Source organism: Pocillopora verrucosa, chromosome 4 (assembly GCF_036669915.1).
Source record: "Pocillopora verrucosa isolate sample1 chromosome 4, ASM3666991v2, whole genome shotgun sequence".
Lineage (NCBI taxonomy): Eukaryota > Metazoa > Cnidaria > Anthozoa > Scleractinia > Pocilloporidae > Pocillopora > Pocillopora verrucosa.
In genome coordinates this window covers 25992074-26016503 of record NC_089315.1, presented here as the reverse complement: position 1 = coordinate 26016503, position 24430 = coordinate 25992074, and the positions used below count along the sequence as shown (strand labels likewise).

The 24430-nt window shown below is 37.1% G+C and overlaps 1 protein-coding gene across 12 annotated transcripts; it reads left to right on the top strand.

Annotated features, from left to right (window-relative positions):
• The first annotated feature begins 107 nt into the window (after nucleotides 1-107).
• LOC131779305 (neuronal acetylcholine receptor subunit alpha-10) lies at nucleotides 108-24012 on the top strand. Of its 12 annotated transcripts, none has more exons than XM_059095846.2 (7): nucleotides 5063-5396; nucleotides 6475-6577; nucleotides 17484-17593; nucleotides 19280-19419; nucleotides 20628-20672; nucleotides 20898-21007; nucleotides 21385-24011. In XM_059095846.2, exons 3-7 carry the CDS (start codon nucleotides 17518-17520, stop codon nucleotides 22496-22498), a joined length of 1485 nt encoding a protein of 494 aa, XP_058951829.2. In that variant the 5' UTR covers nucleotides 5063-5396; nucleotides 6475-6577; nucleotides 17484-17517; the 3' UTR covers nucleotides 22499-24011. The 12 variants fall into 12 exon arrangements, with proteins under 12 accessions (XP_066021666.1, XP_058951829.2, XP_058951828.2 ...); XM_059095845.2 differs by having other exon boundaries at nucleotides 5063-5401; XM_066165569.1 differs by lacking the exons at nucleotides 5063-5396; nucleotides 6475-6577 and adding an exon at nucleotides 108-235.
• The last annotated feature ends 418 nt before the right edge of the window (nucleotides 24013-24430 follow it).

Genomic DNA, 24430 nt, shown 5'->3' with positions numbered 1-24430 from the left:
GGTGGATCATGGAAGGGGCTCCGACTGCGTGAGGGACACAAACTGATCCGGTATAAAAACCAATTCTTTGAAGAGGCGTGACAAGAATATTGAGAGCCACAAGGGGAGTTCTGGTAGGAGGTCTAGAATCTATTTCAAAGGCTCTTCTATAAATATATAACTGACAACTAGTCGACGAAACGACACCTGGGACCACCTGATTTCAAAACATCCCCGAAAAGGCTCCGTTGGGCAGGTAAGCAGTTTGATTCTCCACAAACAAAACTGAAGTAGTGTCTTTGCAGCTTTACTTTTTAACAACGGCGCTTAAAAGTTTCCTTTGATACAACACAATACAACTCTTCTTATTCAATGTGGACATTCGATCCGAGTCTCCGTAAATGCAAAGATTCAACGTAAAAGGAGTGGATTAATTGGACCGATGAGAAAAAATCTCGTGTTGTGTACTCCAAAAATTACGTCAAGGAAAGGATTCTTCCCTTCTCGTTCCTTTTTTGACAGTCCTCCTTGTCAGACCCAAAACTTGAAAACTAGACCATCTTCCAACAACTTCGTATCATTCAGGCGCGAAAGACGCCGACATTTTCAATCAAACAATCATGACGGAAAAATGTAATTATTGAAAGCGACAGTAGCTATTTCTCTATCCATCCCCTCTCGGTGACGATAAATCATCGCTTGATAAGAAAACGTCCAAAACGTATTTGCACTTCTTTATAGAACTAACTTAGGAAAGAATACATTTTCCATTCAAAACGTATTGTACAGTTTTACTATTTCCTGTTGCATTTGATTTTCTTCGCTTTGTAAACAGAAGTGTCTTTTCGTCCTACATATAATTTCTCTTCAAATAACCGACAGATTTAACTTGAAGGTTGAAGAATTCAGGAACATTTGACCTTTAATCAAGTTTTTCCACGTAGTCGATTTCATTATTACTCGCTAAATTGTATTTTTTTGGCTTCGATGTGAAGCTTAGATGAGGGGGAAAATCCATTGAACTTAAAGATGACCCATTTCTATCCTGAAACAAGTCTTCACATTCTCATGATGAAGTTGTGCCGATACCAAAATCAGAAACACGAATTTCACTTCTTTTGAGTGAGTGCTTAAGTAACAGGCTAAGCTGTCATATCGCGCTTTATCGCGGGGTCCGCTTGACAAAAGTTTTCAGTGAGGCTACCACACTTTCACTTTGTAAAGGTTAAGTCAACATTCCCAATCTAACTTGTATCAGCTGCATCCAACATTTATCATTTATCTGCATCCAAATGCCACAAACAGCGCTATAAGTTGAGGCGGTGCGTGAATCAGCCTAATTTGGGTTCCTTTAAAAAAAAGCTTCTGTATCAATTCAGGCGAAGGTAAACTTCAAGTTAAATAGTCCACGACCGAATAAATATAACGACTATTGCATTGCATTCATCACTTCTCAAGTCAAAATTGTTCCCTTATCCTCTTATTAGACTACCTGTCGCGCCCAGTTTGAATTTAATCTGAGTCGTAACATCTGTGTCTTTGTTCTAAGGATTAAGAAACGACGAAGGTTAAGAAATGTTATACGATGAATTTAGACAACAAGTATAATTACTTAAAATTGTTTATCATTCAATGCGAATTCTTTCTCCCATAAAAATTCCTATAAATGCCTTCCCTAAATGAGTTTTCCTGGTGTTCAAAAGGAAAAGGTGCTGCAGCAAAACCTCTTTGACCTTCGTTCCAAGTCAGTTAAGATGAAATATTTCCGCCTCTTGAAAAGACCACCTTATCTTCACGTTTTTATTTGGATCTAAACAAATCGAAGAGTCTTAGAGGAATTGGTGCACCTTATTTCGAGTTATTTTTTTGTGTAATTAAAAATTATCGTTGGCTGAAAAGATAACTTCCATGGTAGTTTGCCAAGGTAAAGAACACCTTAGAGGTACGAATAAACAAGAAGGGAAACAAGAGCGTCTCAAGATGGGAATGATTGACAGAGATTAAAAATAATATAATTCCAAAATTTCCGGTGAATTTTCCAAGGTTTACAAATCGAGACGTGTTTTATACATCTTATGAAAGTATTTGCGCCAGTATATTAAATGCAACGATACGTTTTCGAGAGATTTATGGATTTATGCAGGCAGAGACCGAACTGTATCGCAGCCTTTGTTAAACTTTAAAGTGTAACTTTGTTCTTAGTAAGTTCGAAGAACCACAAACTGAAATGATGTACAATATGTTGGCACCATTTGGAAATTCATTTACTTCCAGTAATATTTTGGCAATTTAAACATATGGCATTGAGTTAAACAAACTAATATCTCATTTCTTCTCTGTTATGCCCCTGTGGCTCATAAAATGAACAAAAGCGAAATAAAGCACATCTACGATAACCTTTTAGTTGCAATTATCCATAAGTTACCATGAGGTAACCAAATGTTTTCCGTAAGTTCCTCAGGTAGTACCAAAATCCGTACAATGAAAGATCCACATACGACTAAATCTATACGATACTTATGTTCATCATGATTATCGCCAAGAGAATCAGATCACATTCTCTTGCTGTCACACCAAATGAAAACTCCAATACATATTGTAAAATTGTCTCTGAGATAGCTTTCATATGCGGCAGCTTTCCAGCGCAGTCGGTGTCTTAAGTGGCATTTGTTTTGGTATCTGAAGGGTCAGGTTCAATCGTTTTCGAGTGATTTCATCTCATCAAGGTGGACAAGTGAAGTTTTCATGTAATGTAGAAAGAAAAATCCTTGAAAGGTAGATTATGAAAGTATTATCTTGTAAAACAAGAAAACTTAGATTAGAGAACTTAGTCAAGGTATTTGATAAATCGTGGCTTACTCGTTTCAAAACAGCTCTTACGGCGAGACTCTTTGTAATGTGCTCGTGTGCCCTTTTTCAATTAAAATTACATTGTCACATAGGTACAATTTGTTGAATACAATCTAATCAAAGTCTTTCTGTTCATTTTCTAATCATAATTGCAAAAAGTCGATAAAGAAATATAAAGCGCAAATAAAGTTAGACTTCCACGCATGACAACCTCATATTAAGTAAGTTTATATGATCTCACGATCACAAAAGTCCCAGATGTGACAAGGAATTTGCACCACTTTCTGCACGAGGGAGGTGACACCACATTACGCTACACATGGCAAATCTCCTAGCATTATCGAAAAGTATTTATAACTCACAACAATCACTATTTTCGCCTTTAACATGTCATAACACATGAGAGGAAGTGGATACTTATTGAACTGAATCTGTGTATTTTAACCGGCTTCCGAACCATTTCTATTAATTGGTTCCCTTTTCTCACAATGCCTCAGTACAGGCACGGTAATTCTAATTACCTAGTTAGGATACAGAACAAATCATATCGCTGAGATACTTATTACACATCTACATCACCAGCAATTAAAAGAATTGGCTTAATCTTGGTTTAGCTGCAGAGACGTATTTTAAATTCAAAAGCTGCGATTTAACACCATGATAACAAGAGGTTAAAGACATTTTATCTAGAACTTAGATTCTCGGCTTGCATTTTTAGTCGCCTATCACAACAAGAACAATAAAAGAAATTGGATTTATCTTCCACATCGAATTAATTTCATCTCCCTCTACAAACTCGACTGTGACCCTCGATAGCCAGTACATATTTTGAACATTTGTTTAGCATTTGTCGATTGAGCGACATTTGAAGACTCTCATACCAATAACCAATTTGTTCACGAGGGAGAATGTCCAACCAATCAATACGTATTTTCTCTCTTTTTTTTCTTTTTTCATTTCCGACTCTGACGCAACAGAGCCTTGGCAATAGAACTTCTCATAACTGGTGTGGCTAATTAAATGAAGTTTGGGTTGAAAGTTTCTTTGTCTTCAAGTTATTAAATGAGTGATGTTTTATGTAACTATTACTCTCTAAAAAATTTCTTACTAAATTAGATTGGCATCTCATAGGAAAAGGTTAAACGGGTACACGTTAATTAATTGAGGCTCGAGGATGTGTTTTGAACAGAATGCGTCGTCTGTGAGTGGACGGAAAATCATCTTTTTTCATAGTACTTTAAGAATCCGTTCCTGGTGGTCTGCACATAAGAACCTGTTCCACTTACGAGAGATTATCACATAGGAAAAATGAGGTCAAAACAGTGTAGCCCACCAAACTTATGATGACCAAGCAAAGATAAAATTCAAGAATTCCACGCAATTCGAGAACCTTTTTTGATTGGGAAGGATAAAATCATCGCAGCTTGATGCTACTGGGCCAAAATATGCCTCCTGAAGTTAACACCTATGCTAGTTGAGTCTTAATCTGTATTCTGTGATTAGATTAAAATCCAACAGGAAGGGCGCCATCTTCCACGTACCACGATAGGGTAGAAAGACTTAAGGTTATCTAAACAGGAACACTTTAATTATGCAAGGACTTCGACATGGCCCTGCCCTAATCCTTCTTAAAGGTCTCCTATGGAATTTTCATTATCTGGTCTACAATTTGCCAAATAAACGCATTTTGGCTGTATCAGTATATCGGCGGGTATATTCCACTAGTAAATAAGGCTTTGCAAGCTTTCCTGTTATTCACAAATTTTTCGTTTTTCCTTCCGATTTCTATACATACGCGTCCACCGCTTCTTTGCCAATTTTAAGTAATTTCCGTTGTGGTTAGCGTCTTGGAGTAATTTTCCTAAACATTTACGAATTCCAGAGTATAATTCTATGTATAATCTAAGTGAAATGTTTAATTCCTCAAGAGAAAAACGAAAAAGAATACAAAAAAGTATAAAAAAAAAAGTAAATAGAAAAAAATAATAGAAACAACAACAAGTTTCCAAAGATAGAACACAGCAGTTATCACAACATGAGCGTGGGCCGCGACATTCATCCATAATAATTATAAAGACAAAGTTCAAAGTTGTTTATCTACTGGACTATACCGTAAGGCTTTGCACGTTACAACAATACAATAAGGCAGGATTTACAAAGAGCGAATAAAACACGTGCATGGGAGAAGCGCATGCCATTTCTGTTCCTTCCTGCTTGACCCACAGGGGAAAAAAGGAGAGGCACATGCGATTTTTTCCGTTATATTGTCGCCTTTCATTACATTACGCCAGAAAATGAAGCTGAAGAATATGAAGAAGATTTTCTCCATAATATGAAAAATGTCATCCGTGCCGCGAACCGCGAACTGATAACGTCTGACCGTTGTGATTACATCATCGATAGCTGGCGTCCATTGAGTAGTTAAAAGAAAAGCGACAATAGTTGACGCAGATTACGCAGACGTGTACACGCAGGCAGGAAAGTACAGAGCCAACGATATAGGAACGCTTGGAAATACTCACGGATAAAGGATACTACGAGAAGGAGTTTGCTTTGGCCATTTAGAGGTGAAGTAAGTGCGTATTAGACTAAAACAAAGCTCATGAAATGGTGTACCGAGGTTTAGACTTCGACAGCAAAATTAACGCCCGTTTTGAAAAGCTAGCTTGGAGAGAAACACACATCTTTTGATTTATTTTCCCTGTTCGTCATTTATAGTACGTTTAGAAGGACAGAGCAATGCCGTTTAAGTGGCAAATATGTTCCTTGTTTTTGACGCTGATTGGTCGTGTGTGAATAAGCAACCTTTGATTAGTATTAAGAAATTGTATCGAGTCCGCGCGCAAATTTAGTCTCGGCCTCTCCACAACGTGAATATACATAAAGAAAAGGGTCGTAGCTAACAAGAAAAAAAAATGATCAGCCTTACTCTTTGTCACTAATCTTCGTCTTCGGCGTGTGTGGTTTGTATTAATAAGCAGACTTGAATAAATATTTGATTTTTGGGCGCGTATGTTTCACCTCAGTTTCAGACAAAAATCAAACATAGGATTTTTACGAAAGTGAACAAAAAACGCTTTTGCGCAAAGATGACTTGACGTAAGTGTCTGTTTGGTCCGTTTGCGTGATCAACATAACTACAGAGTTGGAACATGCAATCATCTTCGCCGGAAATACCACTTCTGCTTATAAGTCGACAGAGAGAGAATCTCCTTGGGCACAAATCTGGAAAGTTTAAAGCAGCTTTTATCCAGGAGGGGGGGGGGGGGGGTAAGAAGAGAGATGAATGTCGACAGTTTTGAAAGAAATTCTAAAAGATATCAATATGGGTGTGGCACTAACCAATGTAAAAGGTGTAGAAGATAGAAGATGTAGGTTTGAACAAGTAAAATAATTCTCCTGTATTTTGTTAATATAAAGAGAGAAATACAAATTACTACCCGCAATAACAAACTAGAGAATCTACGAAGATCACCCCTTGCTTTCTGTGGTGGAGACCCCCCGGGATATACATTTCAGACGTTGTACCGCTATCAGAGTTAATCGGATAATTGCTTGAACAAATGCTAGTGCAAGCAATAAATCTCAAAAAATGCACTGATATCTCATAATAACATCTTCCCTAATTCGACCATTATTTCTCAGTTTTTGGATAGGAGACGACAAGGAGATCCGAAAATTCATAATCTGCCCTTGGTGACACGAGCGAACGGGATTTTAACTTTTAAAGATAAACGGTCACATTATCGTAAGTAAAATTTTAAAAGGCTCCTCGACATTGTCGCATCATTTTCGCCTCTTCACTTTGCCGAGTTTAATTAATGTAAGAGCCAGGTCAGCAGTGACTTAAATACCGTCTAAGCTTCTGTTTCGCGGTGATTTCGCAAACACAAGAGCAGTGAAAAACTCTAGTGCTCACAAATAGGCCTTGTCAAAGAGGAATGGTTGAAACACCTTATGCGCACATGTTAGAGTCAAATTGTATCAAAAAATCTGTCTCCTTGCCGATGGAAACGTAAAATAAACTGTTGAGTGCAAACAGAGATAACGTTCTCATTAACGACAACAATTTTCTCGCGCTATCAGTTATCAGACTTGAATGTAGACAACTGTCTTACTGCAGATTAATACTCGTGTTTCATTACCAATCGCTTTTAAAGAGTTAGTAATCAATCGTTGGGTGGAAGATTGTACTTTTATCTGCTTCTAAAGGGGAAATACCTTTCCAATTAACTTTCCTTTGGCCTGCACCGTTTTGTGCGGTAAGAAGAGTGCCACAGTAAAAATAAAGTCCCTTTGTGAAAGGGCCAGAGTCCAATTAACCAATTTCGATAACGTGATTATGACTAAATCACCAAGTCTAATAACATCCCACATCCGCTTAAAATATTTTTTTTGTTTGTTAAAAAGCTCGTCTCCCTTAACTCCGACTGTGAATTCACTGTCGAAATATTGGTTTACAAAACCTCCTCTTTCACCGGCCTCTTCATCCGCAGTAAATAAACCTCTTCTCATGCGTATGCTGCGCTCACGTAAATTACGAAACCGCTAAGCTCTGAATCTGAAAAGTGATCATCCGTGCAAAGGAGAAGTTTCTTACTCTGTATTGTAAGTAATGCCAAAAAAAAAATCCAAGAAACAAATTAATACATATGACCTGAAAAAATTTACGGTGACCTCAATGAAGCTATGAGAGAACGGAAAGTAACAGGATTTAGCGACAAATTAGCGACCACTAAAACGGGAAGACAACTGGTTTTGTTGAGTACCAAAGAAAGTTATTCCCGTGTTTATGGCACCCACGAGTTTCATGAACAGAAGACGTTTCCAAAAACAGACAATGTCACGTCCTGTATGTCATGTATGGAAATTTAATAACCTCATTTCAAAAATTAATCAATCTGTGTTAAGTTCTTTCCCCGCCTATCAACATCACCAGCATGCCGACATCCGGAATCTGATATCTGTAGTGTGTACCTCTTTGTCTTGCAAGTTCCTCGATGATTTGAGGTCTTCCGCAAATAGTGAAGTGGCCTCCTACACCATGTTCTTTCTCATGCAAATGCAGGAAACCTAACACTCACCCACCATCACCAACTGCTTACAGATATATCGCTTAAAAACCACCATCACCAACTGCTTACAGATATATCGCTTAAAACCATAGAAAATCGTTTTCTGTTAGCCTGTTATGATTAAGTATCATACTGTACACATGCTGTCTTTCACTCTGCTCAGTTACCATGAGGTGAATTGTCTAATTCCCAATGATAAGTAGCAGTCATTTGACGTCTTGTCAGACGATGTAGATCAGTGGTATGTATGACAAAACCACAATGGGACAAAAAGAGGTTGTTGCACGAATTCTTTCACGGAGCTGTGTCACGTCTGCGAAAAATGTCTTACACCGGAGTGAAACTGTTAAATCATATTCTTTGAAAGAGGATAAACACCCAAGAGGTAAGAAAAATTCAAACATAAAAAAAAATAGACTAGGATGAATTTTCAAAAAGGTTCAAAGATTCTGAATGAATCATCGAAAACGTCCAAAGATCCGTTAAGTCACTCTTAGCACCAGCTAGATCGGTTCAAGTGGTAACCAAGGTAGCGTCAGGCTCAATATCTCGATGTATATCACTTTAAATTGACCACTTGTATGTAAATGTTTTCACTACAACATAACGAAACTTTTCCTAAATTTCGTGTGACAGAGATTTAACTTTCATCCCTCTGGACAAGTCGCTCTTTTGGCAACATGTAAGGAGGCATAAGCCAGTGCTCATAAATAACTCAACAGTCGTGTTTCATAACACTTAATTCGGGCGTTGTCTATTAATATTATTTCATACATCCTTAAACCTCTTTTGATCCAATTTTAATGCATCAAGTACGAATCAACAAATAGATCCTATGTTACCGAGGATCCCTTGTTCAGAAATCGATTACAGATGACGTCAAAATGTCGTAAGAACAAAAAGTGATGCGGAAGACGCAGCCGAGTGTGTCACTGATTTTCTTACCTTTTGGTGATCTATTTCTGACAGATCCACGGCAACATGGAAACTATTACTTCATATGTGTTAAAACAGCAAAATGTTGTTAATGGTAATCTCATCTGCGCGTCTGTCCTCCAATGAACCATGCGTAAAAACCAATCAAAATGTGTAAGATTCAGTTTATCATAATATGGAAATAGTTCACCTTTCCCATCGAGGAAGTACATTGACATGGATATAATCGTTAAGATTCATCAAAAAAAGATCATACTGCTGGCCACAGTATTTTAAACACGACCTTTTCGGGAAGAGTATTCAGTCTTAACGGCAGGAGAAGTCCTTGGGTAACTAGGAGTAAAATTTTTCAATCTAAGTCAAGTCGACATTGCAGAAAATAGCTGGGTTTAGTTTCAAGGTCTGACAGTGTCCAAAAGGTGCGCGTTTCTTTGCAAAGTACCATTTTAGAACCTGATTTTAAACGTCATTGGCTTAGTTAATTGGCTTCATCAAAACATTCTCTAAGTATTTCCGCCATTCCGTCCATTTTCTAAAACCTTGAGTGCTGGAAAAAATGTAAAAGCCCTGGAGTAAGGTTAGTGGATACCTTTTTCCGTTCGCTTGCAAATTTACTTTGAGGGAAAAAACTAATAATAACACTCTGGGAGCTTCCTTTCTATTCATCCCTATTGAATTGTTTCCAAACCACGCAAATTCGCCGTAATTGCAGTCTTGCAGCAATAAGAAATTATGAAACGGTTTTATATCTTCCGAACCAAACAGCATAATGGGGCCAGGACGGTCTGTGGCACTGAATTTACACCTGCTCTATATCAAGTAATTGGAAAATATGAATATGCCAAACTAATTCAGCGACTTTAAGCCGGAGGAAGCCATAAATTCAATCCTGCGACAAGATGACGTCCTGAAACAACTGAAACTTGCGTCCTTTTTGTGGTAAATGAAGTGAAAACAAATCCAACATATTTATTTTATTGAAGTCTTTCTCTGCTATTCTTACATAAACTAAAATATGTTGTCACAATGGTGTATTTCTAAATACCGTTGAGGATGAGAAATTCCCAATCTGTGAGTGAATACTAACACAAACATTTAGACACTGTTATGACTGCCAAGGTTTTAATCGCTTGAGGGTTTCCACTGACTGTGAAGTGCTTTCGGCTGTTGTCATGAAAGCGTTTCAGCACCAGCCAATCAGGTGAAACACAATAAGAGATAATTTGCGTTATGCATTACTTCATTTCAAATTAACACCAATGGCGAAGTTTTAATTTCACATCTTTGCTTATTGTTTCTTCTCTAAGACTTGGTGAATTTCTATTACAATTATTGTGAAAAGTCGAGAGAAGGTATGTGTTTTCTATTCTGGAGGGAAAATTTCTCATCCATGTAATTGCTTTTGACAGCTTGCCATTGTAAGTTGCGTTTTGTTTTCCATCGAAGTTCTGTATTCCACCCATCAATTGCAGCTGCAATCGACAAGTTTCGTAAAATTGAAGTGAGATCATCTTTTGCACTTTTCCAAACTGATTTTAGAGCTAACTAATCTGTCGTCCTACAGTTATTTCGCGGTCACATTTTCTGTAAACTAGAATCGGCGTTCGTGGATGAAGTTTGTTATGTCTTATATTTTACACATTTGTTTACCAAAAGCCTTGACTTTTAAGGCGGTGCAATGACAAAATAGCTATAAAATTGCAATAGATCGTAATTAAACTTTGATCGGATATAATTGTTAGAATTAAATACGAAGCGAGCCATAGTGTTTCGTTGTGTTATCACGGATTCATAGAATAGTTTGAAGTCAAGTGATTTCGGAAATGAAAAGATATTTTTTAGTGTTTAAAACAGTTACTCGTTGATAAGCGTTTTAAACAGGACCGACAGACACTAGTTATTATACACAGGATGGGGCACAAAGTATAAATTCAACGATGGTTCATGGTTTGATCGAATTTTATTTAATTTTGATGCGCTTTATGAATTGAACCAATAGCCATCTAGAGAATGACAGGTTATTTTTGGTCTTGTTACCATGCAACCCCTTAAAAACTGCAATGTGATCAGTATAGCAGACCAAAACTTTTAAAATAACAAATTTGCAAAGAAAAAAAATAGTAATTCTATATTTTAAAGCATTCTTCATGGAATCATCTTTGTCGCGATGGCTACCTAAAAGTTGACACATATCTGGTATCAATCAGGTAATCTTACTGGGGTATTAATTTTGAGGAGAGCCGCTGGCAAAATATATTTGTTCAACACAAGCTGTGAACATAGACCAAATTCTTCGCTGCGTGCATAGGGCGCTCACTGATGTACACTAATAATATTCGTTTAAAACTGACACCTGTACAACGTGTTTTTGCATAAATTATTGAATCTGCTGAGATGATGGTGGAAACAAATAATTGATACTAATTCAAAACACTTTAAAAATCCCTCATAGTCAATAATTTGAGTCGTAGAGCATTATTCGTCTCTCAGCTGGGTAACAAGGTTACTCTTAAATCTTAAACTTATCCCCTTCAAATTTTCTTTCTTGTTTATTTACTTGTTTCAAATTCGTTGTCACTAACATCAAACTAGACTGAGGAGAAAATTGACTCAGAAGTACATAAATATGAAGCAACATGTCTCTGATTATGAATTAACCAATCAAACCATTTATATCATTCATTAGTCGTTTAAGTGGGAGAATAAGTCAACTAGTTGGTTGAAAAAAAAATAGAAAAAAAAGAAGAAAGAAAATAAACTAAAAACTAGAAATTAATTTGTTGACAAAAGAAGTGAAAAAGATAGTTCCAAAAAGCATATCTAGTATATCTTCAACCTGACAGTTGTAGAAAAACGAGCTTGCAGCACTGAACTAAGGTAAGAAACAGTGGGTCACCTTACGTGTACTGGCGGGCCTGCCCGTAATTGAGAGTGTGCCACTTTCACAATCCGCTTCAAATAATTGTACACACCGGAACTTCTTCCCACGAATGAGTTCATTTTTGGTTCTGTTGCGTCGGAATACCAAATAATTGCGAAATAATTTGCGTCACACGACTCATTTCCTTTGCCAAAAAATATTAATAAATGAGTGGGCTGAAACTTTCACTGTTTCATGGTTTCGGCAGAAGATGTAATTTCAAGTTTTCTAGACAAATGACGATGACGAATCCTTGCTAACTTGATGTCAAATTCGCCAGAGGAGTAAAGTTCATGCGTACACACCTGCGGTAAGGAAAATGATCTCGTAGCATGAACAAATTTTATTCTCCCACCACGCTAAATTTAAATATTTATTGGACAACAAAGACGAATAACTTGTTTGATCTTACTAAAAGCACTCCTACTACTTTGTTTAATTTTTGTTAAAACGTGGTTTTAAGGATTTTAGAAAGGGTTTAAGAAGGATTTTATAGAACCAACGTCATCGAATCCTTTTTCCATTTCATTCAGACAAAGCATGAACTTCACCTTGATGTCTTTTCATAAAACATTTCCCATGACAACTGAATTACAAACAGGAACCAAGAAAACAAAATTAGCAGCAGCAAAGAAAACGGCTGATATAATCAGTTCGAGACCTCTGAAAATGCATGGAAAAAAAAAAACACCACGATGATCATTTCAGAAAACTACCTGCTTTAAAATATTAACACTGACTCCCACAAGTGACCAAAAAGCAATTACATCTTGGATTATCAAATTATGGCCTGGTGAGTAGGCGAAAAAATTGAGAAAGTTATACACAAGGGAAAACTGTTTCGTTTCAAACCACACTCTCAAAATTAAGATTTTAAGTCCGTCTTCGCATAGCAGTGTATGCTATCTTGGGAAGTGAAACGTTTAGCTAAGACGACAGTTCTGATGTATCATGTTTTCCAATATTCCTTCCGTTCAAATTATCATTTTGACTCTCATGTCGTATTACTACATGCAGAAATAAAACGAGAATAGATAAATTTAGTAATATTAAGAGACCCTTATTTATCAAATCATTCTGTTTACAATTTAGGCTACCTTATGTAAACATTGCAGATATGCAATTGAATAATTGGCTGGTTGAAGATATTATTGAAGCACTCATTGGTGGCTTTTGATGGTGCTATCAACCAAGGGTTGGTCTGTTGTAGCAGCCAGAAGATCATTGAACAGAAACAGTAACAATTAAGAAAGCAGAGAAAAAAAGGCCGGCATGTTGTCGTCCATGCTACTTGTGCAGTTTATTGTTTGACTGTTCTAAAACTGATACGGTGTTAATTGGATTTTTTGATTTTTCAACGACAAACAATATTCGCCTTCGAAGCTGTCCAGCAAAATTTCGCCACTGTTCGAGTTGTATATTCTTAATCTGACATCGCTAAGATTCATCATGAGTCTGTACATTGTGAATGTTGAGTTTTTGGAACGAATAATCAACGCAAAGGAATTAACTCCTGTTTGCGCATATTTGCCGCCATACCGCACTAACCATGTCGTGAGAAAAGTCAACGTGAAAACTATGAATTCTTCATTGAAAAAACTAGTCATATATATTTCAAACAAGGTTTCTAAAGAAAGTGACAGAATTCCTGGGAGACAGCTATTATTGAGCAATTAGATTTTTCATTTTTCAATTTTTCTGATCCTTGTCATTTTCCAAAGATAACGCGGTTTTGTTCTTTTTCCACAAGTAATCCAAAGTAACTTAAATCCCATCACAGATTATTCACGGGTGATTTTCGTGAATGTCTGATTTCTTTAAAATGCGGATCTGCTCTGGAAATCTGGAGAACATAAACCAAATTTATTTCAAAGTCACTGAAATTTGCATAAGGTTCACGTACGGAGTGTTTTGTTAAATAAATCATTGTAAACAAGAGATTAAGATATCTTAAGAAATAGTAGGCACAACCTCAATCAATGAAAACTTATACAATTTCCTTGTAACGTCATTGTTATGATATACCGGAAAAATATTCGATGACTTCTGCTCCGATTTTGTGTTCCTCTTTCAACTGAATAATTCGTGCACTTAAATATGCAAATATATATAGATATATATATATCCATAAGGATATGAAAACTTGTGTTTAAATAAATATCTTCATATTTTCGATATTTACTTTCAAAGTGCCCAAAATACTTAAGCAGTACATTTCTTTTTATAGTATGATATGGAGAACAAGAATTCAAAATTGTATCATTTTGACTGATTTGGTCTCATTCAAAGTATGTTTTTGCCCATCTAAACCTTGACGTTTCAGATCCGCCTTTTGGGAAAAACATTCAATTTTAAGATATGTCTCATCTGAAATTGTTTTTATTACACAAGTGATTTTTACCAAATGTAAAAAATAGCCCTTGGCAACTTGGTAATTAGCATTTTCTCAAGTTTCATTTGGTGTTTATTGGCCAAACAAACAGACGAGCATTTGCAGCTCGTAAGGAACTGCTTAACCACGTATCATTTGATTCTGTAAAATAGGGCTTCACTCGGTCATGTTTTACTCTCTAGTCACTCGAAAACTGTTCACCTTGTTAAAGGATGGCTAGAATTGTACAATTCACTTCTCGCATCTTCCATTTAGTTGAATCAAATGAATGCAACGCGGTGATTCATTATCACAGGAAGGGTTGGTATTCAAGTCAGAGGCGAATATCAACAAGGTTAGCAGGTTGGTAGAAAAGCAAGCAATTCAAGCTCACCTGTGACAAAATATGTTCTACGTTTGTTTAACAGCTAATCCTATTAAATTTATTCTGGTCGAGGATCCTGAGCAGACCCTTTTTTTTAGCAAAAAAAATAGCAACCGCTCTCTTCTAATCAGTTTGGAATGCTAGCTGAGCTCTAATATAGCAGTGAACATGGGAGTCTGTGCGAAAAAGCCCAGAGTGCTGTGTTGTCTATCGAAACGAAAAACGCCAACTGGGTGAACACGCTAGTTTCAAGAAATTTTTTTAACTCTTTTAGTTTTCAGCATAATTCATGTTGATATTGTTGTCATCAGAAACTGGACAAAATTTGTAAATTACAGCACTGAAAAGTAAGCATACGTATTTTAATTGTAGAAAATAGAAATTCACTGAGCTAATCCAATAAAGGTAAATTTTTTCGAAGCAAACATTATTTAATTACAACAGAGGATATTATAATATGGATGCAAAGTTCTTTCAAATCAAATCTGACAAGCTAGCCAAAAAGTATGGCGGTAATTGATGGTCGAGTTGGAGGCTAATGAATAAATATTTCTGCCATAACTTTTTTGAGAAAAAATAAGCATTTGACAAGGAGCATTCAGAAATCTAGAAATTTGACGCCCAAGAATCAGTGAATCGTCGTCATTTAAAAGAAGAGGGATTTTCAAATTTCTTTGAATTTTGGCAGAGACCTAATCGAGAATAAATCAATTTAGTTTTTCAATCATTTCCGGAAGCGTTAAAAAACCACGCAGACATCCATTGAGTAATAAGATGTTCCTCAGCTTATTCTGTTCGTCTGCCGACTACATTTTAAGCAGAATACAGATATGCTACATTTCTCTCTCGGATTTGTGAGCAAGTTCACCCGACTCGGGCCTTTTCTGTTTGACTGAAGCCATCAAACACGGGCTGTAACATAGACCGCAGACTGTTCATGGCGCCCTTTAAAAGGCAATGCTTGCGTTGCCTCAAGCTAAAACCCAGAGGATTTTCACTGAAAATGTAGCTAGATTACGCCTATTGTTCAATTTTAAAAGCTATTTCTTTTCTAATACTCAACACAATTCATAACTCTTGACCCATTTCGCCCGAAAATTCAATTCAATCCCTAAGTGTATGTTGCAGGAATGAAAGCATGTTTCGATTTTACGGCTAACCAAGTAACATCATTCCCCTGTTTCGAACTTTGAAAACAGTAGAACTGCTCTACAATTAAAAAAAAACACAGGCGTGTCAAAAAAAAGTCAATTAGAAAGTAACATTTCATTTGCAGAGATTACGTCGTAAGTCAGTTTACGTTGTGGTCTACAAAATCATTTTTGGTGGACGTCCAGCGATTTAACAATTTTCAAAAGCATTCAATGTTACCAAAAAATACAAGGAAATTGAGAAACTGCACAAGGATTAGTTTCAACAACTGATGGCATGATGTAGGCTATCGTAAGGTCTTTTAGCCAAGCTTCAATTTTCTCTTTGCTACTAACTCAAAAGATGTCCATGTATTCTTGGGATAACCAATTTACGGTTAATTTTTTTTTGCGTCGATGTGAAGGGGTAACCCAAGCACGATACGCGTTCGAGAGTCAAATTCACAAGATTGAACCAAATACCATGTCTACCTACTGAATTTACTTTATCTGTCTATGTTAAAGAACCCTTCAATAGGATTTTGTACATTTGTAACTAATTCACCTAGAACAAATGTAAGGTGCAAAGTTTTTTTCCGGCCTCTGTGCATTTAATTAAGGTCACCAAATAAAATCAGCCTTGTAAATTTACTTGAATGCTTTATTGACATTTCATAGAAGTTACAATGCAATCCTTACAAAATCCAAGTAATTTGTGAAACGCATAAAAGCCTAGTAACTAGAAGCTCCTTTGAAAACAATGGTAGCAGTTGATGTACAGTAAACAAAAATGTGAAAATTCAATGGGATCCACGGCTCCCACCGAATGTGGAAATCCCTTCTTTAGTCTTGATAACAATGAAAAAGCCTCAAAGAGATGCGGAGACGTTACGTAATCGTGCCTAGGAAATCTAGAAGCGAACCTGGATCCAACAAGGATTGTTAGACCTTCACATGATAAAGGCAAGACTTGAAAGGGATATTCGAGGAGGTCTTTAGGCTACGCCGGTAAAAAGCAAATGCATTTTCATTTACAAGGAGCACAAACCATGATCCATTGAAAATAGATTATGGAAACAAAAGCCATTGGCAACGGCTTTGCGATTGACAAAAGGGTCATTTCATTACGGTTGAGCTCGACTCCGAACAAATAATTATTTACCACGAAGTAAGCGTCGAAATTCACTTCGACCTACTGAATCTTTTCTTTTTCAGTGTTTTATTATAAGTTAGATTCCAACATTTAGGCTGAGAGTATGAAGTATACTGTAAACGGTTCAAATTCAAACTTAATCTCCATAAACAACGCGCAGTGAATTAACTAGTATATGTTAAACTATCACGTTGTTTAAAAAAGAGAAACTTCGTTCTGTACACACATTTTTGTACACTTGGACATGCAAAGGATTCACAGTCTGTTGGTGTTATTTCATTAACTTGTGGTAAGGCCAAATTGTACACAAGTTTACTGCAATATTTTGACCTCTTAAAGCCTTCAGTTACACCTTTACGGCAACCCATCATTTAAAAGCGATAATAACGGTGATTTAACTACTGTTCACGCCTCCCTTACGTACCATTACTAATTAGTATTAAGCGAACCGTCGCAAACTCTGCTCATTTCATTTTAATTACCGCCCAATTTTTGACGTAATATTCAAAGGATCCTATCAATCTTAGATGAGACTGATGACATTTGTTTGTAGCGGCTGTCTTTAAGAGATTCCAGTGATATTCGAGCAATTACCACATCGCCTAAAGTATTTGAGTAGCCACGCATGACACCGCAAATATCGTACCATCGAGTTTAAGGTCTTGTGTGCTCGATGTTTTGCAGACAGCGCTGAAGCACCCCTGACCATTGCCAAAGGATGGACGTCACCTTAAGAAAGCTCTATTTGGGACTGTTATTGATCTTAGAAGCCATTAACAGTGGTTTTGCTCAAGGTAAACAAAGTTGTTTGTTATATCATTTCTTTCTCTAAACCACAGAGAATGGACACTGCGTTTAATTGTCCTTCTTTCTATGCACTCCGCGTGCTTACGTTTATTTTGCATGCCTTAATCCGTTATAAACGGCAACTTCACAGCCATGATATAAAATTAACATTGATCATTAAACTGTCGTTATTTTAACTCGTCATTTCAGCGATTTCAGTGATAGCCAGCAACTCCGGAGAGGAAACTGAAAATATAGAAAGAAAATTATACAAACCAGCTCCGTCTACAGCTAGCTAATAAGAACAAAGTGTATATTAGCTGACAGTACTAATAAGCGGGAAGGGACTCTTGAATAAGTTAACACTACAGTACAACGCTACAACCGTTCTAAAATCATCTACGCTCCTCCCCCATGACTGAGACGTGAACTTTTGGAAACCCAGGGAACTAATTTCAGTTTGTGGCATTCGGTGCTGCATGGTACAAGTTACTGCAACTTAAGTTATCACTTTTGACTGAAATGTTGTTCAACACTTGATGTTATCACTATTTGTTCCGGTTTCTTTCAACCAGTTTCTTTGAACTTGAAACAATAACTGTTGGAGTGTGCCAAAAGTCAAAGGGAAAAGCCGGAATGACCAGACGAAGCGTAATGACACGTTTGCGAGGGATGGAATAGCCATTAAGCTGTACTTACTATTAAAGTCACTTTCTTAAAGCATTTTTTTCGACTGAATGAAATTCATTACTTAAAAATTCTAGGATATTTCAAGACTGTTTAATTGGCCACATTTGTTGCAACAAAACAATATCCACACCAAGATGATTGAGCCATTCAAGCATTCAAACTGGGAACCATCTGCTACGCTTTTCGAGATCCTTTACTTTAAAGCCGCATTGTCTCGTTCTCGTTGTCTCCGGGTTTTCAGCAATACTTTCTTGCTTTTTATTTCAAACCTTCCGTTTCACATCAGCATGAGTGAGTGAGTGAAAACCAATTTGAACCCAAGAAGAAAACAATGTATACTCTTTGTCACTGCTACCTTAACACTAATCTCCTCTATGCTTCAGTTTCTCCTTTATGTCAATTCTAACATGTTCTACCTTCAATCATAATTAGTCATAGATCATCAACATTTGTAGCTGTTGTTATCATTATATCACTAAACTTATTCACAGTGACTTTCGCGTGATAAGCTGGAAACTTGAAAAAATCACTTGATGCGAATTGTTGGAGTGAGACTCGAGACAATCCCACTGAGTAACCAAATATCACCTAACTTTGACATCGTAATTGTAACTGGATGAGTGTAACCCGTTAATGACAAGTTATAAATGTCAATGTTTATGTACACACGCTTACTGACACTTGTTTCATCTACTGGCCCAACTTGTTCTCATAATAGTTGTTTAAGCTTTGAATGTATCAACAATAATGTAAGTTGACACATTTTATATGTCAGCAAACAACCGAGCCTTTATATCATTGTCGAGAGGGTGCAGAAAACCTTATAACTAACACTCATCACTCTTACACGCACGAGAGAGCAAGAATTGGTTATCAGCAATGTTCAAAGAAATTGCTCTCTCACAAGCAGTGAAAACATGTTTACTAAAATACTTTAGGATCACAGATTTATAACTACTAGCTCTAACTATATTGTCTAAGTCTTACTTTTTAAATATCTCTAGGAAACCACGAAAAGGATTACGAACACATGTTGATGCGAGACCTTTTCAGAGACTACAACATGGACTCCCGCCCTGTATTCAACAAAAGCACAGCAGTGAATGTGGAGTTAGACGTGGCTTTTAGCCAGCTTGTCGAGTTGGTAAGAACGTACAAACACTTTGGATTTGAATCTCTTATAAAAAATACCTCATTAGCTAAATAGGCTCTTTTGCCAGATGGACAAGCACTTACATTGTAAAGCCGAAATTATTTAATCATAATTAGCAGAGACTGACCTAGAAATTGGCGACGACAAATACTTTACCCCCAGCTGCTATCTTTGAAAAGTGAACCGGCAGATTGTCAATAGATATTTGCAAAGTGAGCCTTACACAATCATGTTAAACAAATTTATACAACAATGAAAACGATGGAATTCTTTGAAGAAACAATGTCCATTATGTTGTCAACTTTAATCAAAATACCAAGGATAACGATTGTATTGTAGCAGTTGTACATGAGTGCACTATAGACGTATCACAAGTCACTCATTACTAAGAAAGCAGAAAAGATTGCAAAACAAGATGCACCTGTTGCTAAATGGCACAAAGATCACTTTTAGAAATTTCAGTGAAAGTTGAGGAGATTATAGATACACGAATGGCTCCTGGAACTCTCCGCTACCGTGTTGCAACTAACCCCTCGGTAGCTTACCAATTAGGTGATTTATATTAAGTTTTGTTTCGGGTGATGAAGCGTTCTATTTGTGGTAATTTACAGGAGTGATCCGCAATTGACAAATGATTGTTAATGTTTATATACCTACCATCGCATTTGTTATTAAATCCCTTGCAAGCTATAACACAACGATTTCAAAAGCTTCATGAATTCCATATCTCAAACATCCATCTCTTGAAGAATGATAGAGAGCAAACAATTAAATCGTCCCATGTGGAAAAGGAATTTCATTACTTAAGTAATGAGTCCTAAATTTTCTTTAAGAAAGAATGCCGAGTACAAGTTTCCCCAAAGTTGAAAAAAAATTTTCTATGAGGCTCAATAAATCAGAACACCAAAAATTACCAACATACCCTCTGCAGTTTCACGCACACAGGTCATATATAAATGCACCAGAAGCAAAGATTGCGTAACGCCTAAGATCGTTGTGAATCACTTGTTCCCAATCAAAAATCTGAAGTACAAAATGTTTCTCTGAACTTTCTCTCATTGAAATATCTGGAAATCAAAGTAAAGAAACTGGATGTAAAATATTCTACCCTAAGCTAAAAAAGTAAGGTCGATGAGACAATCACAAGTGCGGCCAAAATAACTTAGGAATGATATTTTTCTGTATTTATTTCATACAAGGACGGCAAGGATCAAATATTATCAAGCAAGATATGGATTCGCCAGGTTAGCTTCATCCACTTCTTGAAATATCTCGTTAAATATTGTATTTCCTAGGATCCCATGCGAATGAGTTGACTTCATTTTATGAGTTCGTATGTAGATGATTGTGATGCCCAATTATGAAATGACAACATAGCCATAGAAATTGGGAGTTGGACCTTAGTCCTTCTGCCATCAATTGCTTGACTGATAGGTAATTCCCGATGTTTTTTTACTTGATTTTGTTAGAAATGGAATAATCCTTTCCTTGCATGGAAGCCAGACAAATACAATAACATTAGTGTTATCAACGTAGATCCAAAGTTGGTTTGGAAGCCAGATCTCGTCTTATACAACAAGTGAGTACGCAGCCTAATGCCAACTTAATGGCCAGTATGCTTCGTCATTTTACTCTTTTCGACAGAGATTAAATGACCAGGTTGGTACATTCCTTAAACTCAGGGAACATAATCCACGTTGATCAAGAAATCTACGCCAATCTACCTTTCTGACAATTATCACTCCTTTGTAGCTTAAAGATCGCAATTAACCAACGTTCATTTACAGGAAGAGAACTTCCAAATCAGAAAATTCTCATATTCTGGTTCCCATTTCCATTTCCATTTTATCTCAGTGCAAATCTATCGAAAGATCAGAGTTTTCACAGGGACTGGGCACTATTCCATAGAGCTTATACATTGCTTTAGAAAAAAGTTTGCGATCTTGTTTTTCACAGCATTGGTATTGGCCAGACGGGAGCGATATACAACTTTGACACAAAAGTGGTCATATACAGCGACGGAACTCACTTTTGGTATGCCCCAACTGAGATCAAAAGCATCTGTAAAATCGACATCACCTACTTTCCATTTGACGAGCAAATATGTCCACTCACCTTTGGTTCCTGGACCTACACAGGAGTTCATTTGAATCTGACGAATAAAGCGCCAACAGCAGATCTGAGCAAGTACACGATCAGCGGCGAATGGGAATTAGTCGCCATGCCATCAAAACGCAACGTTGTTAAGTACAGTTGCTGCCCAGACCCCTATATTGACGTTACGTACAAGGTTCACGTTCGCCGCAAGGTGCTCTTCTACCTGACTAATCTGATCTTACCTTGTGTTGTACTTGCAGTGCTAACAGTGTTTTCGTTTAGCCTGCCACCCGAATCAGGCGAGAGGATTTCTCTTGTCATAACTATTCTACTGGGTCTAACAGTGTTCATGTTGGTGTTCACAGAGAACGTTCCCCGCACTTCAGAGGTGATTCCGCTGATTGTGAAGTACGCATTCACAGTCATGTGCGAGGTTTCATTTGCCCTGTTAATCACGTGTTTCATCGTTAGGATTTACCACAAAGATCCTGGCAAACCTATGCCGGCATTCTATCGTTATATCACGTACAAGTTGCTAGCACCAGTCCTCAGAATGCAGCCTGTTCCGGCAGGGCATCATGATAGACGACACTGCAAGGAGCATCTCGAGAGGACGAAGCACAGCCACTTTCGTCACCGCAAACCTCGCGCATACATCAGCAAACTGTTCGGCAACTACCCCAAAGAGACCAGCTGTCGATTGGAGTTAGATAAGCATGGGGACGACATCACTGACGTAAGCTCGGGGACTTCGAGGCAGTCAGACCCAATGAAATGTCCTTCGTTAGATAAACTAGAAGACATAACATTTGGTTTGCACGCCATCATCGATCACTTAAAAGACATTAAGGCCAACGAGTTTAACAAGAATGACTGGCATTTCGCAGCAAGAGTGCTGGACACTTTCTTCTTTTGGCTCTTATTAATAGCATTTGTAATATCGACAACTTTGTTTTACTTCTCAATTCCATGATTCTAGTGCTTCGATGCTGGTAATTGAACGTAGTTAGCAAACCACAGTAAATGGTTGTAAACGGATCCATTGATGATTGCGAGCTTCGTAGGGTTCAGTTGATTTGAATAAGTCAGAGTGGTGGATTGATCTTCAAGAATAGGCACTGATATCAGTTAGAACGTGAATAGCCTATAGCCTCAAAGAAAGGGCACTATTGGCAGCGTGGGAAAGTCTGTACACTTTTCCTCGTACAGGATCTAAATATCACCTCTCAGTACCATGTGCCATGACTTTTTCACTCTAAGAAGTTGGCGCTGAAAGCTTTTGGCGTTGAAACCGTTATCACCTTTCCACCTGAAAATGCTGTGATATTTCAAATAGAAAGTCCTCTCTGGTCACTCCTGGCGGTGAAAGTCTTTAAAGGAGCAATGTTGCTTTATTTTGACCTATTTCGTGGCGTTGTGCAAAACTGCTTTTTTTTTTCAAGGTAATTACAGAAAGGTATAACAAAAATCGAAGAAATAAAGTTCCAACGGGGCACATGAATGGCAAAGATTAAAACAGATTGCTCAGAACAAAATTGAAAAATTTAGGCGAAACACAAAATGTGATTTCGCTCCCTTGATAAAACGAGGAAGAGTTAATAATTGAATAGCATCTTTAGAAGCCATGTGCAGCCTCATAAACACGACTTAGGCTAAACCTTCAAATTTACAACTAGTAGGACAATGTAGATGAGGTACATTGTAATTGAGCGCTTAATGTTGAAAGGCTTAGTATAGTATATAGTAACTAATAATTTGTAACACTTTCCAAGTTGGTGCCAAGGTCATAATTAGAGAATAGCATTTAAAAAATGTTTATCAGAGACTTTTTAATGCTTGCGAAACAGAAAAATACGTTGTAGAAGGTTGTAGATAGCATATTGAACACATAAGAGCAATTTTCGGTTGAGTTTCCTTGAATCCCAGCGGAAACAGTCTCAACAACCGATCAGAATTTGGGAAAAAATCATAAGGATAAGGAACCAATAAGAACTAAACTTGAAAACAAGGAAACTGCCTGAAGCGCGGGAAAAGGCGAGTGACCAAGTCGCGCTTGGTTTTAGTTTTGTTTCTACTTGGTAGGTGGCGTTCATTTTCTGGACCAACAACAGGGCTGAGTAAACCAAAACCAATGCACTCTCGCTGATTACTTTTGACTCACAACTGAAAATTGCTCTATACGTGCGAAATGCATAGAAATTATTCGCGGTTCCTTTACAAAGGATATGTAGCTACGCCAAAAAAACTACTGGTCAGTTCAAACTGACCATTAAACCTGTAAACCATATAAAAAATTTTTAATCTTTTGAAAATGATCACAATCCCACATAATTCGGTGTATTTTTTGTGCTATAATTTTTTTAGTAATTGAGTTGTTAAAAATATCTTGTCGCTCTAAAATACTTGTTCGGAAGGGGTGGCGCATGCTTACCATGTAAATGGACTTGAAAAGAATAAAAAAATAGTGAGTTAAGTATTTACAAGAACTGATAACTTGTATCAGCACCAGTTTGTCCCTTTTCCCTTGACCACTACGAAATAGATTACACTGCCGCTCCCCGATGTCACCGGTCAACTTGGTTGGGCGTGGTCGGAATAGCAACTTTGAAGCAAGTTTTTGAGTGAAAACAGTTGCCTTTTATGGAAAGAATTCTTTTCTTGCGAAGAGTTTTGATATTGATCGGACAGTGCAGCAGTGGAAATACCTGATCATTCATAAGAATGCAATCAAAATGCATTTACATTTGGTCCTTTGTTGGTCTTTCAATAATTCATGAGCTTCCTCGTTAATTTGCACAATCTACATTTCTCTAACTACTACCTCCAATTTTCGATAAACTCCAAGGATTGTTTCACATATAGGAAACATCCATGACCAAAAAGGAGAATCACTTTTAAGGGTGCT